Below are 18,885 nucleotides of genomic sequence, written 5' to 3'. Positions count from 1 at the left end.
TGCTTGTAAAAGTAGAAAAAAATATAAAAGGTAAACTCTGGAGTATATAGTAGAATTACTATCATCTGCTCCAGGATCTCATAGGGTCTGGAATTATTATAGTATATTGAAATTAATTACTAATTAATTCCAGTTCAGGAAAGCTTTCTGACCAAACCCAGCTTAAATCTCATGAAAATCAACAGGAGCAAAGCATGCACTAAAATTTAAGCATGTCTTTAAATTCTTTCCTGAATCAGGGCTGTCGTTATATTTAAATTACTAAGGTACAATGCTTGTGCATTGTTTCTCTTTGTATTCAAATCTATTTTAGGGATCCTACAAAGCCAAAGATAACTAGTTTTGAATGCAGGTAACATTCCACATGCATTTCTGTACAAGAACTCATGCAATATTGGCATTAACACAGACTTAACTATATGTTACAGCTGAAATGCTCACTGACTTCTCCCACTGCCCAGGCATTTCTATCTAGAAAACTGCTTTTTTGAAACTTGGGAGTTTGACCTCATACCCTGTTTTCTTTGTGGCTTCTACTGGTTTGAATGGCTATTTTTCCCACTGAACAATTTTTTTTTTTCTTCTTTTAGGCCTTTTCAAGGTCCCCCTAATTCCCTGAAGGAATTGTTGGGCTCAGTCCCACCCCAGGATGATCCTCACGCAAACAAAACTCCACTTCCAAGGGAGCACTTGCAGGATCAGGTTTTAGATGCGTCACTGGGTGCAGCTCGGGAAGAAGGCCTCAGTGATTCCTTAGCATGCTCCACCAGGAAGAGCATCTTCAAATAACCAAAGACTACTTGTGGCAGAAAGGAAAGGAACCACTTCTCAACAGCTACTTCAACAACCACCCATCCAAAGGTTCATTCACCCCTTGGGATCCTGCTTTATCTTATACAAACTGAACTCATGTACTGGATGAAAGCACATCTTGGACTCCTTTCCTACCACCATCAGCTCTAGCAGTTCAGTCTGTTTATGCATGTCAAAGATTTAGGTTTTCCTGCCAGATCTGTGGTGAGTGCTCTGTACTGAATAGCAGGAGAACCTAGATGTGATTTCATGGCTGGTCTCTTGGTTTAGCAGAGACTTGGAGGAAAGGTGGCTGGACATGCTAACCCTGACTATGACAGAAATGGCCTGTGTCACTGAAGTGACAACACCTTTGACTGGAGTCCAAGTCCATCTCTAACAGGCAGGATCATCACTACTAGTCCAGGTCCCTGTAAAGGCAGAGGCTTGGGCAGGGACTCAGATTTCCACCACAGAACAGAGGAGAGCGTAAAAGCATGTCAAATTATCTGTCCTACTAAAGCCTTTACTAAGACAAAAGCTCTGATGAATAATATTGTTAGCATAACCATGGCCTTTGACATCCTTATGCTTAAAAAGTCATATTTTCTCATGACCAGTGTCTACAGTAGCACCCACAGGATTAAACAGCCGAAAATTAGCACCCATAACCAAATCTGCACCCAGAATACTTCAGCACCTTCTGTTAGAGGATCTGAAAGCACTTTACAAATGTTAACCAACATTTGGCCTCACAACCCCCAGTGAGGTAGAACAGTATTGTCCCTGTAGGGACAGACAGACAGATTGAGGCACAGGGTTACTAAGAGACCTGCTCCCGTTCAGACACTAAATTTAGCAATACCAAGGGCTGAATGAAGGTGTCCTGACTACTGCACCTATGCTTTGTCCACACTATCATCCTTTTCCCCACAAAACTTCAACAGGAGACATTAGCCTTTGAACTGAAACCAGGATTCTATATACAATAGGTGAAAAGATCATTTAGTGGTTGTGTAGTCAGAGAGTTATTCAATTAAATGATTTGTGGGAACAAATGATTTCTTGTGCAAAACTTTTGGTGTAAATGATCATGCACTAAGACTACTGGGTGCAAATTTGGTGTATAATAACTCCAACCCCTTGATAATTCCCAATCCTGGCCTCTCTCAGATGAATCTTTTTGTATCATCACATGAACCTCTAAAGATGCAGCCTGCACAGATTGTTTCATACCAGCAATGCAAGCAAACAAAATGTAGAGTGGCTTTGGGAACAACTCAGCATTCATGTAGCATCAAACATCACAACGTTATAATTCGTTCTAATCACAAGGGGTTGCAAGGCAATAGGGAATAGGTGTGTATGTTGAAACAAAGGCAAATAGAGCAACAAAGAAAGATTTGATTGCACAGATTTCATTTAGGTAAAGTTCTATAATAATCCGTTTCATCAAAAGCTTATTCCATGAGAAAGGGAGGCAATGCCAGCTAGCCTATGACAAAGCTTCGGCGTAGTAAAAACCACCAGCCCTGCGTGAGTAGATGAACTTTGCATTCTGTAGGAGTCATTACTGATTAATAAAAGCAAAAGATTTCTCTAAATACAGTAAGTTTGTTTTTGTCAGACAGAAGAGTTTCTTAAAATATGGGGTTTTGAACACCACAAAATTCCATTTGTTATATAAGTAGAGAGTCTGGCCATAGTTAGGAATACTGAAGTGTAAAAAACCAAATACGTAGTCTTAAACATTACAAAAACTATCAAAACATTCAGTATTTTGAATTGACTTTTTTTTTTCCCCACATGTGTCTATTTTGGCAGTGATCACAAGATTTCTAAACTGAGTTGTTGTTCTTACTGTTCTGCAGTTGTTGGTTGGGTTTTTTTGTACATTTTTCTGAATGTGTTTTTTAAACAAAAGAAAATTACCAGCTTTTATAAAAAAGAAGGAGCTTGAATCCTCACTCCCAAAACACAGATACAAGGTTTTCCTTTATAAAAAGTGTATTGATTTTTTGCTATAAAAAGTGACCTGTAGGGTGTCAAACCTGAAAACAAATTTTCACAGTGTTTTCAGTGTTGGCTGTTCAGAAGGCATTACTGTTACAAACAGAGATAGAGAGATACCATAGGGTAGGTATAAAAATTTGTTACCAGCTAGCAGTATCTTTGGATCATATGTGAAAGGTGTTCCACTCCAGGTAACTCAGTTGATTTACATTTTTTTGCTTAATGATTAAAAAAATTTTAAGAAATCCCAATATTTGAATCACTATTGTACTAACCTTACTTAGCATCTTATGCAATCATTCCTAATGTCATCCAAGCTTCTGCTGGCATATTAAGCATCAAACTAGTAAGACATTTCCTTTCCTGCCCTCCAACAATAAAATCAATACTAGTTAGTATGCAGGTGCTAAAATGAGGGCTGCAAATGAGGAGCAGTTGAGCTGGCAAACGGCAGTTTGGACAGGTGGAGAATATCATTTGCTCTACTTGAGCTTGCAAATTGGTCAGCAAGCGATCCATTTGCACACTTCCAGGGGGAGCTACTTTGCTATCACTAGGAAAATTACAGAATTGCAGCAGAAGAAGAAATAATAGAAGAAAATGGGAAATGCACAGGATCATTGGCATACTGGCCCCAAATTTCTTGCAATGTCCATTTTGCATCCCTATAACTTAGAAGAATGGTATCCCTCTATCTCTATAGACTGGTAGGTATTGATTTGTGGCACGGAGGATAAATCACAGAAAAAAAATGACATATAACTGTGTGTCCTTTGTCTGATTTGAAAGCACCAGTCACCTATCTGCTTATTTTGGCAGAAGTACTCTACTGTATCTTAAACATAGCTTGCAATACGGACATATAGCTTCATGTCGCTTTACATGGAGTCTCCAAGGGAATCAGAGTCATCCAAAGACAGAGGCAGATACAAGTCCTGTAGGAAGAAAGAAGAAAATGTTAACTCACACGATCAGTTTCCACCTTTGGTCATGCATAAGGTAGTAGTCAAGCAGTCGAGTTCCGTGCAGTTCATAGGGACAGGGTGGGAGACTCATGCACTGGTTACTGGACAGGCTGACCAGCTGTCCAGGTAGTTCAAGGCTAAAATCAAGGCAGGTTACTTGCACAGTGGAGAAAGAGAATCTTGGTACCAGAAGAAAGGTGACTTTTCAGTGATAAGTTTGAGAAGTAATTTTTTATCTCTTCTGGGTCAATGTATCCATTATAGCACATGCATGAAAGAGCAGGACCTTTCCTTAAACAGTTTTCTTTGAACCTAACTCCACAATAAAGTCTTACCTTGATTTGACAGCTACCCTTAGGACAAATCTCTAGGAAAATCACATTTTATTCTTTATTTTAAGTAATTTCTGGTCTATTAGAAGGGTTAAGAAAATAATCCCAAGTTTATTATTTGGATCAAATACTGAAAGTAAAGCTTTTCCAGGGTCCCTTTCTGGGGTAACCATCTCATTCCACTTCCTTAAAGTTCTGCATGGAACCAGGTACACAAACTGGCTCAAGGGCTAAAGCTCTCCTTGGACCTTCTTGAACTCTGACTCACACATAGGTAATAACTGTGAGCAAAATGAAGAAAAGCCCAAATACGCAGAAAGGAAATTCACAACGATCTTGATATAAGAAGAGGTAAAATAGGACTTTGTGGTGAAGTCAGCATTTATCATTTCAGCTTTTGGGGAAAAAAAGAAAACTGATTTCATCATAAGCAGGAAATTGCTCCTGGGAGAAAGACAATGATGCGTGAATATTCTGGTAACCTAAAATGCTACATTCGTGTTTGCTGAATGGCTTAAGTTAGTGGAGAAACTCATAGATGGATTGGCTTTGCCCTCAGCAGTTGCCATCTCTTACAAATGTTCTAGGGGCTTCACTGGAAAGGTCATAAATCAGCCAGCTGAAAACATACATAAAACATTAAAGAAGGTGAGTTTTACTTGTCTTTACCAGCAAGTGAATCCTCATCTCCAAAGTCCTAAATGAGATAGTGTTTGGAATGTATTTTAGGTCCTTGATGGCTGAAGCCAAGGATGCAGTTTACAGCATTACTTGTGCTGAAATACACACAAGCAACTGTTGAATTCAGATTGTGGGTCAGACCCTGTTCTCAATTATAAATGAATAATAAATCTGGACCCTCTGTGTTAAAACTGGTGTGTTGCCTCAGACTTAGACTGAGCAGCTGAGATCAGAGTGAAGTCCTGAGGAAAACATAGATTTAATTTGGATACAGCTATGCCTTTGTTAAAGAAAGTCAAATAAAGCTGAGTAACTACAGCCTCTCCATATGTTGGGAATATTTTAAAGATCTGATTTTTAAACTCCCCCAGTACCATTCAACCCTGTGTCCGAAGGTCTGCAATGCAAAATCTTACATGTTAGAGGTGTAATCCAAAGCCCATTGGACTTTTGGGGATTCTTCCCATTGACTTCTCTGTGCTTTGTTCCACCATCATAACAACTGTAGTCCAACTGCTGCTACCACTCCTCACTTTGAGAAAAAACATAACCCTCAAACAAAATTAGTTCAACCTGTGCAATCTAGACCACAGTGGATTACATGTGGCTGGCTGAGTGAAAAACCTTACCACTATCAGAATTTTTTAATTACCCTTCCAGAATTTCAAGTCAATGCTTCCAAAACCATATTCAGGCTGAGAGGTACATTCTGATTACTAAAGAGAAATCCCACTGACCTCCTCTCACATTTACATTTATGTCTAAGTTTCAATTTCTGTATCAAGTAAAGACTGTTGGAAGCAACATTGTGGCTATTCCAGAAATGAGAAAGCCCATGGAAATGATAATCTGGACTCAGCACAGAATGGTCCTGATTAACAGGAACAAAAAAAGCTGTGACTACTGCTATACCTTGTAAATAAGTCAATACATGAATTATCTATGAGCCAGCACAGGTTTACTGATCTCTACTAGGATGCCGTGCTACCTGTTAGACACCCTGTTTGTTACCAGGAAGAACAGCTACTGTACCAGAACACAATTACTACACCAGCTGTAAAAAATCACTTGTTTCCAGTAAAACAGAGTATGGCCTTAAATAATTTAAAAAAAATCCTTGAGAAGCATCATTAAAGTGATGTCTTAGAGCTTCAGTAACATTTGCCTTACTTCTGCTGTTTAATGGACCAGATTTGCCAACACTTAAGGCTTTTCAAAAGAGGAGGTTTTATATGAAGATCATATCCATCCACTTGCGAACATTTTCAAATAGTGATACAAGCTTGGGATTAAGTTATCTCTTCTGACCCATATGGATGATCTCCAGCACACATTAATAACTCCAGTGGAAGAAACAGGCCAGTGATTTGTTGTTCATCATCTTGCTAGAGCCTGAAGTGACAACCCTTTTAGGTGATAGGCCAAATTCTCCACTGTTTCAACATAGGGAGTTGTGCTTCCAGAGAATATGGCCATGACTTAAATGTCATACAAATCTGAGTAGACTAAGGAAGAAACAGATGTAGTAAGGTATAAGAAACGTAATACCTTGTGCTTACGGAGGCTCCCTGGGCTGGTAGGTGTGGAGATCGGTGACTGCTTTGATTTGGGTGTAGACAACTGACTGCTTGAGGTTCCATTTGCTGTCAGAAAACAAGATAGAAGCTAGCAATCAGACAAGCAAGAGGAAGGTCTTCTTTCTCCTTTGGGGAGATGGAAGGTATCCAAACATTTAACACAGAAATGCTATAGTTTATTCATGTTAGGCAGGAGAAAAAAAACAAGTGAACACCATGGCTATTCAACCAACTTAAGGCTTTCAGCTGTTCAGGGTAATAAACTGTAAAATACAGTGAAATACAAAATACATTGAAGGAGCAGTATTTTACACTTCAACTATTCACCAAATTGATCCAAGATGCACATCACCAGAAAAACAGAAAGACAATTTCTATGTTCTCAAACAGTTTAATGCAATTGAAACCACATGGCATTTAAGGGCGTGAGTGGAAACCACAGGCTGCAGATATCCTGGATCCTACACAAGAAATGTTAGATGTCAAATACACACATTACAAATTAGACAAACAGCTGCCTGGAATGCCCTGGATGTAATTAGCTGTGGCTAGGATTAAATGACCAAAAGAGCCCTTCTGAAGCCCTGGTCTAAGCACAGGGTGGCATGTCCCTGTTCACCTCTCCGGAGAGAGCCCAGAGCTGGCTCTGCTGTTCCTCCACTGCCTGTACCAGGAAAGTGAACATGGTCCATCGGGGGAGGACCAGGAGACTCACATCAAGCAACAATCCTCTTGCAAAGATCAAAATCTGGCCTTTTGGGTTGCCTTTTTTTTTTTTAATGTTGCTTTGAAGAAAATAGTTATTCTTCATTTAAAAAAATATGACTCATTTTAACCAAATGGCTTTTGTAAGGGTTGATTGTCGAAGCCTTCACAGACCTGGCTTTTAGTTAAAGTGAAGGGCCCCAGGTCAATGTCAGGGCAAGCTATTATGCATTTATTGGACTAAAAAGGAATCAAAGTAAATGGCATATTATACAGAAAAATGAAGGGAGACAAAATGGAATAAGGATACATTCGTTTTTTCCTACCACTGATGTTCTTTGAAGTAACCTAATGTCTTTGATAATTGCCAGGTGTCACAATGCATATTTCATAAGGACATACTTACACATAGTGAACTTGATCATTCATAGGTTATATATCAACTCCAGGGATACAGACCCTCTTGCTACCAGGGGTTGTAAACACATAGCTCCATCAGCACAAGCAGCATTACTTGAGGGAAGGAAATTCAAACTCATGCTGGCTGTGTCCAAGTATATTGTCTTTTTTATCCTTCTTGCAATCCAAGCAGCAGCAAGCTGGAGGCCTTATAAGCATTAAACTACATATCCAAATCAAGTCCACAGAAAGTGACATTTCCAAAACCTACTCCAGATGTTAACATATTCAGCACAAGCCACAAAACTAAACCGTAAATATTTTGATTGTCCTTTCCTTAAATGTCGATACTGTTGCCAGCCCTCCAGATAACTATACAAATTCCTACCCCTTTTAAATGAAGCATTTTTAATTGTGTTGACGTTCACATGGAGAGAGAAAGACAAGCCTATAATGATCCAGGCTTGTTGTCCTGCTAAGTGCCCAATACCTCTCTATACCATTACTCTAACTGTAAAGGCATGCGTACAGGAGGATGGATGATTTCAGCATATGTGACTTATGCTTTCAATTGTAATAGCTGAATATGCAAATCAGTTACTTAAAATTAAGCAAGTAGTTCTGGAGGACACCTAAGAAGTATATAAAGTATCATACAGTAAGAAACAGCACAAGTGTTTTATTTTTAAGAGCAAAACCAGCATAACACTTGCTTTAATGCTTAAGACAGCCTCATTTCTTTTCTCTGTTATCTTCTCGTGAGAGAGGGGGGGCAGTTAAGGTTCATAGTATCACTGGTCCAAATGTAGAGGTCATACATGTGAATTCAAGTAAGTGTAAAGAAACGTGCTCTAAGCCACAGGACAAAGGAGGAACTGCTGGCATGTTAAAGCAGCTCAGACTCAACAGATTCATGGTGATGTGGGCCCTCCATCTTCATATCTATCATTTCTATGCAGAAGGCACTATTGGGAAGAGGAGGCTATTCATCACAGATAGCTTTCTCCCATTACAAATGCACCTCGCTGAGGAAATAGATATTTCTTAAAAGGTGGTAGAAATAATGATTTATAGATAATTGGGGAACAGAGTGACCCTTCACCTCTCCATTCCACTCAGACCATTCTTTATTAGTGGAGGGGATAAACTAGTTATGGAAACCCAGAAACTGTTACACCCTGGTCCCTGCACTGTGACGTTCCACTCTTCACTTTGCTCCAGTTCTACAAAGTGAGCTGCCCTCGTGGTTGGTGGGAAAAAAAGTAGAGTTTGCTAACTGTATGCTGTATAATGAAAGCAATTCAGAAAAAAAGAACTTGGATTTCTTTTATGGTTTTTTTTCACCAAGTGACTTTGGGTTTTCTATTAAAGAATATGTGGGGTACAATAGTACTAATATAATCTGTATTAGCTAGAATCCACCTCTAATTTCTAAAATGCCTCTTTCTTTCTTTATTTCCAATTGTCACTGATCCTGAGGCAGGAGTAATCCTTCCTAAGACGAAGAATGCCACGTAACAACTTTACAAAGAACCCATATTTCCCTTCCACAAACAGGAAGACTGGAAGAATGGCTAACAGTCAGGGTGCAGCAAATAGATGTAATTGCTGCAGGGAAAGACAGAAATTCCCTAATACAATGAGACTTTTAAGTGCTGCAGCAGGGATGTTAATATTTTATGAGCACCAACGAAAAAACAGATGTGACATCCAAATCAGAAATCCAGTGAGACGGATGTATATCATTACAAATACTCACAAAGAATTTTGAAGCAGGAGCAACAATTAAGAAGCCCAGTTTGATTTTCTCTATGTCTGCTAATGAAGAATAGTGTTCATGATCAAACTTGCACGCATTTCTTTTGAACTCAAATGCAAGAAAATAGCAAAAGGTAAAGAGCAGATCCCAGGTGGTGTATAATGCTGCTGCTCCACTAAAATCTGCTGATGACTTGTGGTAGCTAAGGATCTCATATAAGCTCAGCTATTGGAAAATGATTCTTTATAACCAGCTTTCATTTGAATTCATTTGGTTTTTTTCACCATGTTATTGTTTGTGTCTTATGTCTTACTTAACGTCATTGTATTTGCTTTGCAACCTCAATCTGCTTTAAAGCTTCTTTGGGCATATGACACATCCTTTAATTGCATGAACATGTGCACTACCTTTTTTCATAGGATCCTTACCTCCTTCAGAGCACAAGACAATTTGTACTTGGGAGAATATAGCATCATGTCATGTTTGAGATGGCTATGAGAGATCCAGATAAACTGAATGCTCTGTCTGCTTCTCCCACAGATATTTTAGCCAAACTTCTCATATACAATTGTTTCTTGAGTGTTGCTCAGGTTTGCTTGGATGACTGGGACTCTGGATCTGAATTTCCAGTAGTGATAAGCACCAAGACCTGTAAATGAGGTTAGTGAGATCCATCTTTTGAACTCACATTTCTATCAATGAACAGAAATGGAAAAAGCAGGACCCAAGGATCACAATGAGTGCTCAAAATGTGTGGAGATCTCTTTTTCTATCAATTTGTAAAATAAGGTTAATGCTCCTTGCTCCATTGGGATTCCCCAGGTTCGGCAGTCGAGTTCCTAGTTTGAGGAGCACATGCTCGTACATCACAAGAGTGAGATAAAGAACCATGAAATATGTGGATAATTTTGTCTCCAGGTCAGGGTTTGAAGTGTCACCAAGAAAATAAAGAGAGGCAACAACCAGAACAAGGACAGCATAAAGCAGATGTAGAAATATCTGCTCATTTAGTGAGCACAAGCCATCCTGCCCTCCAGGACAGAGGAGCCTGCAGGAAAAATAAAATACTCCATTGTAGTGTTCATTCAGGAGTGGAAGAATTCAGATTGCACAGGCATCCTTCACTCAGGCACCTCCTAACTTCCAAGCACTCAGCTCTGAAGTGTTGGCACACTTTTCTCATCACGTTTTGTGAGGGTGATCTCTCCACCGGATGCGTACTGTGGATTGTCAGCTAGCAGAACGTAAGTAAGCGCAAGTGGGATAACAAGCTGCTCTATCTTGTGTGCAATCCAAAAGACATCTGCTGCTTTTTTAACACATTCATATATAATGACCCTGGGGAGCCAGATCTGCAGTCAGGACAGACTGACATTCTGTATCTGTTTTGCTAATTGCTGCTGCCTTGTGAATATGCTTTTGTCTCTCTATCCAAACCCTTCCATTAGAGGATTGAGAAATTAAAGTCCTGCAGCACTGCCTCAGAGCCCTGTTTGCAGGCTCCCTGAGCCAAATCAAGGCAAAGTTAGGGAAAGCCATTTTCAAATTTCAGCTCAGGTACCTGTGGCTCTGTACTGCAAAGGACTAAGATCATGCTGGTTTTAAAAATCATAAACTTTCCTATTGCAGCACATGTATTTATACAATTGAACTCTTGTTTGTTATGTGAATTACTGTAAGATAAATTCATATTTTTATAAGAAAGAAGTAATGCCAAATGACATAATTATTTTCTCCCCTGCAGTTCTCCCCTGAGATTTAGCTCTCTCTTTTGTTTCATTTGACTTCTTGCTGGAGTGGTCTGTTAAAGAAATTTTGCCAAACTTCATGCTGACCTTACCCCATTTAAATCTCATGGACCATAGCAGCAGCACAGAGACTTATCTCCTTACGCCCAGTTTTGCTGTGTCATGTTAGGAGAAGGAACTGGATGGCATACTGCAGGTGTAGTTTAGTCTGGATTTTATTGCTCTAAGCTATGTCATTTAGCAAAGCTGACTTCATAGAGAGAAAAACAGAGGCTAGAAATAACCAGCTTTGTAACTCCAATTCTGTGCTAACCACACCTTGCTGGAAGCAACATGTTGGGGGAGTTAGGTGGAGGATATAGAGGAAAGATGGCATCACATTTCCAGCACTAAAGAGATGGGAAACAAAAGGATATATTGGAAACTCAGTGGGAACTACTGGCAAAGCAGCCAGGGCCTTCCAGTCAAACTGAACCAAGAGGTGAGAACAGCTCCATGATGGAATGATCAGCACAGTGTCTGGAGGAATAGCTAGATCAAAACAGAAATACACTGGCATTGCTGAGAAAGTATATATATATATATGGGTTGGGGGTTAATGAGAGAAGGAAGAAAGGATTCCCCTTGGGAATATAAGGACTGTTGTCTGTTACCATCTGCTTATAGCAAGACACTTCTTCATTCTTCATTCATTCATTTAATTTTCATTCATTCATTTAATTTTCATTCATTCATTCATTTAAATGACTGTATGGTAAATAAAGAGATAAAAGTACTGTGCCAAGAAAACAGTGTTTCACATGTTTCTGTGGATTAGCTACCTCATTTTTTGAATATCCTTGAAGCTGAAGGGCTCTGACTGCCTAGAGGGAATTGAGCTTTTCACAGTAAGGCCATGACACATCTAGGCAGGAGGCAAATTACCTCCAGCAGAAGGTAGCAATTCAACCAGTGAACTGAAATCACTGCAGCTGGGAGCTGGCACTCTGTGCAGTTGCACTTCTGTGCACGGCCTTTTGTCCTGACGTTTTTTAAACAAAATATTTTGTTTATGTGTTCTTTGTTGCTCCATGTTAATCATTGTTATTTTGGAATGGAGCTGACCACTTACTTAGGTGGCTCACTACCAAGACTGTAACAAGACAGTCAAAGGATACCTTACAGTTCACATCTAGCTGGTAACAGCAGCAATTAAATGGCTTAGAAGCTGCTTCTGTTTCAGTGCTATATTTACAGACGTGCTACATATATTTCCTTCTGTATTCTGCTGTTGTTCTGACACAGAGGTAGCCCCAGAAACCAAAGTCAGGAACAAAGCTTTGGGTGCCGTCAGGGGAAACTGGACTCCAGCCAGCAGTACACTCTCTCTATGGCTTTCCCAGAAAGCTAGTTATACCTGGAGCTAAGTTTTTCACTGAGAAATAGATCCAGGCCAAAACCAGAAGGAGCAAAAGATATCAAAGATGAATGGAGATCACCTGGCACAGAAGGCAGATCCCTACATAGAAAAGTTCCAGGCTGACAAATCAGCTCAGAAGGGAATCTACACAGTCTATGATGATGGCTAACACAGCATCAGGCCACACACTTGCGTTCATTCAGCTGCATAACCTGACAGTTTACTGTGGCATGATTGAATGCATTAGAGCGTGTGCAGGGTGCTGGAGCAGTCTCTGATCCACTGGTGTGTAGATAGTGGCCTTGCTAGAGTGTGGCTTGCCTCTGTTGGAAGGTCTGGAGCACATGCTGCAGTTACTCTGCTGCTGGAGATACCTTTTGTCTCTGGCAATCTGTGAGATAATAGCTTTGGTTTTCTCAAAATTTCTCCAAATGCTTTCAGAATGCACAAAAAGCCCCAAATAAAGAGCCTCAGAGCTCCTTCCTGTGCATGATTCCATGGGTAGATTACAGAGCTGTGTATACAGATTGCTTATCACTGTCTTGGACGATCCACTGGGAAAGAAGGCATGAATAGCTTAAATAATGTACTCAAAGCCATGGAGTGAGTCAGTGGAGGAGACTGGAATAGAACACAAGTCCCCAGATACCCCAGCCTGTGTAGAGGATAGATGCTGCTTGGGCACAAAGCATTTCCACAGCTTTGAATAAGAAGTGTTTTATTTATGTTGACACATAAAGATCAGAAGGGTTCCTACAGCGAGTGGAAGGGAAAGCAGATGCAATGTTTGCATGCTGTCAACGTTACATCCTCAGAATTAGCCCTAGCAAGCTCTTGCTGAAGCAGTTTTCTCTCTGTGCTATAACAGTGACTTACTACTTTTGTCCACTATCTGCTGGCAGCATCGAAGCTCTTGCCAAGTAATGAGGCACAGCTGTGTATGCACAATCTGCTATAAGCCTTAGCTGCCTCTGTGGGCAATGCACGTGGACCACTGTCCACATGTAAATTCATGGCATTCTCATTTTTGCTGCTGACAAATAATGTACCATTTTCCCATATGCTTTAGCAGGGAAATGGAATAATTAGGATGAGCAATGGAAGAAAATAAATAACATCCTTTTCTGTAACTGTAGTGTGCTTGTAATGAGGAGGGTTTAGACTTCTTTCACTCAAGCAGCATGGAGATTTACTTCAGAATCTGCATTTGTATCAGTGCCCAGGTATGTCACAATGGCCTTAGAGACTGTGGTGGAAAAAATGATACAGAAACCTACATGGAAAAGTACTGAAAAGAAGAGAAAGTAACACCATCGAATCCAAGTTCTGATATGACAACCATAGGAGAGTGAAAGACAGCAAAGGCAAAACGTACAAATAGGTAGGAGATCAAACACATAGCAAAAATATTTAGTTATACTTGAAGTGAAACTGCTTTTAAATCCTTTCACAAATGAAATAGGTGAGAATGCTGAAACAAAATGAGTCAGATCATCTTTTATTCATCAGGTTTTATTCAGCATTCCTTGCCTTTTTAATGTGATAACTTCAAAATCCAGCTAAGCCTGTTGATTGTTTATGTAAATATTGACTCTTAAGTAATGGTAGACCCACCTCCTTTACTACAAGTTCAAGGGACAAGAACACAAGATGGTATTCTTTTTCTCTCTGTCCTGAGAAAAAAACTGTCTTTGATTACTCTTCCAGTGCTGAGAGAGTTCAGTCATTTTTTATTCTCGTTAAGCAGGATAGGCTCCATTTTTTCCTGTATTGACATGACAGGAAAGTACGAAAGACCCCTGTCTAGATAGATTAAAGAAACCTGATTTGTCCTTCATTACTGGCCTTAACTCCAGGAGCTGGCTATTGTTCAGCATTTCTGGTTATTTTAATCTCCTTCTGAAAGGCTCTACTAACTGTGTTCATTAAACTTCATCAAATGACTCACCATTTTGTTCCTGTGAGTCATTCAATCAGTTAAAATCAGGAACACAATAGTTGCCATTTCACATTAGACTATATGTTCATGCAATAAAATCTAGTTCTGATGGTAATTAGCACCTGATGCTTATGGAGAAGGTTTAAATGCTGTTTCACAACTCATGCATGAGCTGACTCCCAGATCACTGAATGGGAGTTATTGGGGTTTTTTTTTAAATCAACAACATATTTTCCATCATGTCTTCAATGTACCTACACAACTTTACCATGCATTTGGGATTGTAAAAGCTTTTTAGATTATAGCAGCCTAAGTTTAAGAACAGCCAACACTGGAATCTTGAAGAAAAATTCTATGAATGCAGAATCACCTTACAGAGAAATAATTTTTAAAATCACAGAGTCTTGGTACGTGCTTTAAGTAGCTGAAGAACATCAAGAGACCCTAAACAAATTAACTGCTTCCTGGGGAAAATATTTCTGAATACTGTCAGGAGAATTTTACATCCAGTGATCCAATATCTACTGATGGTCAACTGTTGTGTGGCGTTCACATGCAATATGCAATGTGTTACCGTGAAGGTAAAAGGCAATTTCTGGTTTATATCATCTGTGTTAGTACTGTGGGTCACTAGAATTTAAGCCTTGAAGTTCTCCTGGAATCCTGAAGTGCTTATTTGGCAATTTGGCCATTTCAGTGAAAGGCCATGTCTGGTTCTCTTTTGGAAAAAAACTGGCAGACAGATGACACACCTAGAGATCCACACTCTCCATCATGACTCTAACTCTGCATTACTCTAAAAACTATCAATTACCAGAAGTGTGATATTCAGCCCAGCCTTTAATTTATAGGCTCTGCAGCTCTCCAGATGTGCTCCACCACCAATCTAGTTGCTACTGAAGAGGGAGGGAGGCATTTCAAATGGTGCAAGCTGCTGCAGCAAATTAGGATTCCCATTTTCCTTCTCTTCTATTACTAAATGAATGTCTCAGTATCACATCAATAAACCCATTACCAGTTCTCTAACTGCAAGGTTACTGGTCTTCTTTAAATAATGATTAGAAGGGGACACTTCTGACCTATACAATAATTAACATTTGTATTGCACAGGAGGTTATTCTAAATCAGTCTGTATCTATAGGGAACATATGGGAGCACTGTGGGCCTTGGTCTCCTGCCTGTGAAACAGAAACTTCTTTTAAAATTTTGTTAGGGCAGAAAGCTGTGAAACTGTGGATGATGTGACCTAAAGCCACGACTGCACTTAACTGACCAGAGAATTCCTCTCCAATATATATTGAATCCCCCTGTACACTAGCACCAGCTTCTTGTTTTTAAAAAATGCTGAATTTTCATATGCGAACACCCAAGGTCAGTGTATTCAAAGACACACAATATGTGTTTGTCTCTTGAGCACAGTTAATATTCAGACACCAGAAAACAATCACTCACCATCTTGATGGTTACCTGAATCGGCTGGAGACTTGCTCCGACGCATGGGGGCTGGACTCTTTGCTGAGCTCTTCTGAGGGGTGGGAGATGACTTACTGCCTGTGGCAGCTGCAGGGCTCCCTTTCATCACCCGGCACTCTAAGGAAACAGACAGCAACTGTGGTTATGTCCCTGCCTACTCTCACTGTCTATGGACACCAGGTATGAAATGCCCATGGGCAGCTTAATGCTTTCTCTCCAAAGAGCTGTAGAAAACATCAATGGCAAGGAAAAAGGTATCTCCACATTTTCTCCAGAGCAGAAAGAAGACTTTTCAGGGGGAGGGCAAAAAGAACAGCAGCTTTGGTCCTCTAGAGGAGGTGCTGAGACAGTGTATGTCAAGATCAGGCTGGCTCCCTAGCAGGGCCCATCTCCGTACCTGTGTCCTACTAAAGATTTTCTGCCCTTCCTCTTCCCTTTATTCTCACCAACTAGTGAGCACAATGAAAATGGTCAATACTGACTGAGGGAAGAATCAGGAAAAAAAACGAGTTAATTTGCTGTAACCCTTCCATGAAGACCTAGTAGTAGGAATGATGAGTGCAATTTATGGCATGACGTAAAGGTCTGTAAGTGGCATATGGGACATCTGCCCCAGGAGGCTTTCATCCAGCCTGAATCAATCTCTTCTCTGGTTTCAACAAGCTGCAACTTTTCAGATGCAGAAAGCAAAGACAAAATGGTTTTACAAAACACATCTTCTGTCCTGACCACTCATCCCTTTCAGAAGAGTTTGTATAAACAAGTCTAGTAGATTTATGTACTTAAAGACATGAGCAGATGAGAACCCCAACTGTGTTTTCTTAAAAAATAAATAGGCCAGGAAAAGTGGAAAATGTAAACATTATCTACAGTGTCCTGTAAGAGGGAACTGAAATGCTAACAAACCTCTCTGTGTCCAGGATTTCAGTCATGCCAGATCTTCAAAACCAGAGTTTATTTACACTGAGAGCTAACAGAAAAAGCAGTTTCCACCCCTCGAGTTATTAACTTAACCCAGTTAAGAAGAAGGCAATAAAAAGGGGATTTCCTTTTTGTCAAATGCTAACTGATCTCACCTCATCTCCTACAACAGATTGTCCTCACCAAGATGTGAAAACCAGGTCTTTTTTGCAGCTGTGAATTAGATGTTCCACTTACAGACAGTTTTTAATGGAAAAGTTCAGCTCAGCATGCATGGGCTGGACTGAGGACTCCCTTGACTGGATTCCCTAATGGGAATCAACTAAGGCAGCACGTAGCAGATAAATAATTGGTCAACTGAAAACAAGTTGTCTAACTTAAATATATGAGTTATTTATTTATATATCAGTATATCTATGAAAATGTAATTGCCTTAAATGTTTCCCCAGGCTTTTCTCTTTCTCAGTCAGTCAAGAGTCAGTCTCTTCTTCTTCCAGATGGTTTGCGAGAGTTTGCTGTTGGGTCATGAAGTACAATATGAAGAGAGGATGCCCTGTGCTCCAGGGATACTGCATAGCGATAATTAAACCTACAATGAGTTTATTCTCTCTCTTGCTAAATGGATTTTAGAAAATGTAAATCAGAGATAGAAAAAGTTGTGTGGGGTTTTTTTTCCAAAGGTACTTGACGTCTCACAGATGATGCCACAGAAACGCTTGTAGGGCTCCAGCACCAATATAGCCCCAATTTTTATACATTAAGAGCAGTAATGACTGGGGGGGGAGGTGTGGAAGGTAACTATCCCTCCTCGATACTAAAGAACATAGTGTTTGATGAGACACTGTGAAATAGCCACTAGGGAGAGTGTGCAAATAACTTCTCCTGGTATTAACCAGCCAAGCCAAAATGTGGGGTAAAATAATCTTCAGTCACTGCAGAAATAATATTTTTCAAGGCTCTTACATATCACTGCTTAACAAAAGCAGTGCAACATTTCGATCTTAGACAATGATTCCTTTGCCCAACCATAGGCACCAAATGCTAGACTACAGCGTCCCCAGAGCAGAGTGGGTCTCCTGGTGGCTGTCTGTGAGATCTGTCAATCATATATCATGGGGGTATTTCAAAAACCTCAGAGGGTGTCAGACATCTACATTTAGTCACCTGAATTACTCCCTAAAAAATAAACTCAAAAAGTAAAAATATTTTATGTTGTGTCTTTTCAAGAGCTTTCACATTTATTTTCTTCCCAGGGGAGTAATTCCTTGAAAAGAAACTCAGCTTTGCATTTTCAAGCACAGAAAGACTGACTCTGAGGAATTCCTTCAGCTCAGCCACTGGCAAGTGTCAGTACACCAAAAGCAATCACTGAGCATTTGCACATCTTGGAGCAAGGTTCTAAAGGTGGAAACCTGACTGTGCTGAAGTTAGTGTAAACAGCCCTCTAAACACCACAGGGGCCATGACATTTCCATGGGCTGATGCTGAAACCAGTGGGTACGAATGAGACAGAGTAACGTCATCTGGAAGGTGCTCAGCAATGGGGATTATAGGGCGGAAGCTGTGGTGGGCAGTCACGAGGAAAAAGATGACATAATCCTTTCTTATGCTGTTTCTCATTTTGTTTCCTGATGTCCTGCCAGAGCGAACGTAAGAACCAGCAATCCAAGTGCATGTCATCCAAACAGGCAAGAAAAAGTACCCAATGACAGAGGAGATTTTAGTAAGTGACATTCATCTGCAAGACCTCAGGACCTACAGTTCTCCTTGCAGCATCTGACTCGTAAGAAGGAAGAATGATGGGTGTATAATGGGAAAATACTGCTGGCTAATAGCTCCTCATCGGCTTCTTGAGAGGTGCAGGGCACTCCTACTCCCCTGAAAATACCACTGAGAGCTGCAGTTACTTGGTGCCTTCCCAACAGCAGGCTTGGCTTATTTTTGTTACAGAAATCCAAGCTGGAAAAATCAGTAGTAACCAGGACTGTAGGCAGAGAGCTGGGCTTCCCATCAAATTGTTCTGCTAGGATTGCATCCAAACTGTTTTACAGTGTGGAATTCCCTGTGGAGCTGACTCAACTGCTGAGTGTTAAAAAAAATTATGAAGCTCAGGTTACAGATTGCTTCCCCAGCCTGACACCGGCTTTATTTTCTGCCTGCAAAGTTTCAACTGAACCTTGGA

General features: G+C 40.2%; 1 protein-coding gene and 1 long non-coding RNA gene across 2 annotated transcripts in view; both read right to left on the bottom strand.

The window, feature by feature from the left end:
* The window catches only part of LOC141949269 (uncharacterized), a 191,895-nt gene that overhangs the window by 90,791 nt on the left and 82,219 nt on the right, over positions 1 to 18,885 (bottom strand). The window lies entirely within an intron of this gene.
* The window catches only part of DCX (doublecortin), a 76,918-nt gene continuing 58,980 nt past the window's right edge, over positions 948 to 18,885 (bottom strand). Inside the window, exons 5-7 of the mRNA XM_074882791.1 lie at positions 15,762 to 15,899; positions 6,332 to 6,426; positions 948 to 3,740 (exon numbers count right to left, since the gene is read on the bottom strand). Of these exons, the coding sequence (XP_074738892.1) occupies positions 3,684 to 3,740; positions 6,332 to 6,426; positions 15,762 to 15,899 (290 nt within the window). The 3' untranslated portion in view covers positions 948 to 3,683. The remainder of the gene's footprint in view (positions 3,741 to 6,331; positions 6,427 to 15,761; positions 15,900 to 18,885) is intronic.

The sequence above is a fragment of the Strix uralensis genome, chromosome 13 (assembly GCF_047716275.1).
Source record: "Strix uralensis isolate ZFMK-TIS-50842 chromosome 13, bStrUra1, whole genome shotgun sequence".
Lineage (NCBI taxonomy): Eukaryota > Metazoa > Chordata > Aves > Strigiformes > Strigidae > Strix > Strix uralensis.
Note: the sequence above shows the minus strand (reverse complement) of the source record. Positions and strands in the feature narration are given on the sequence as shown.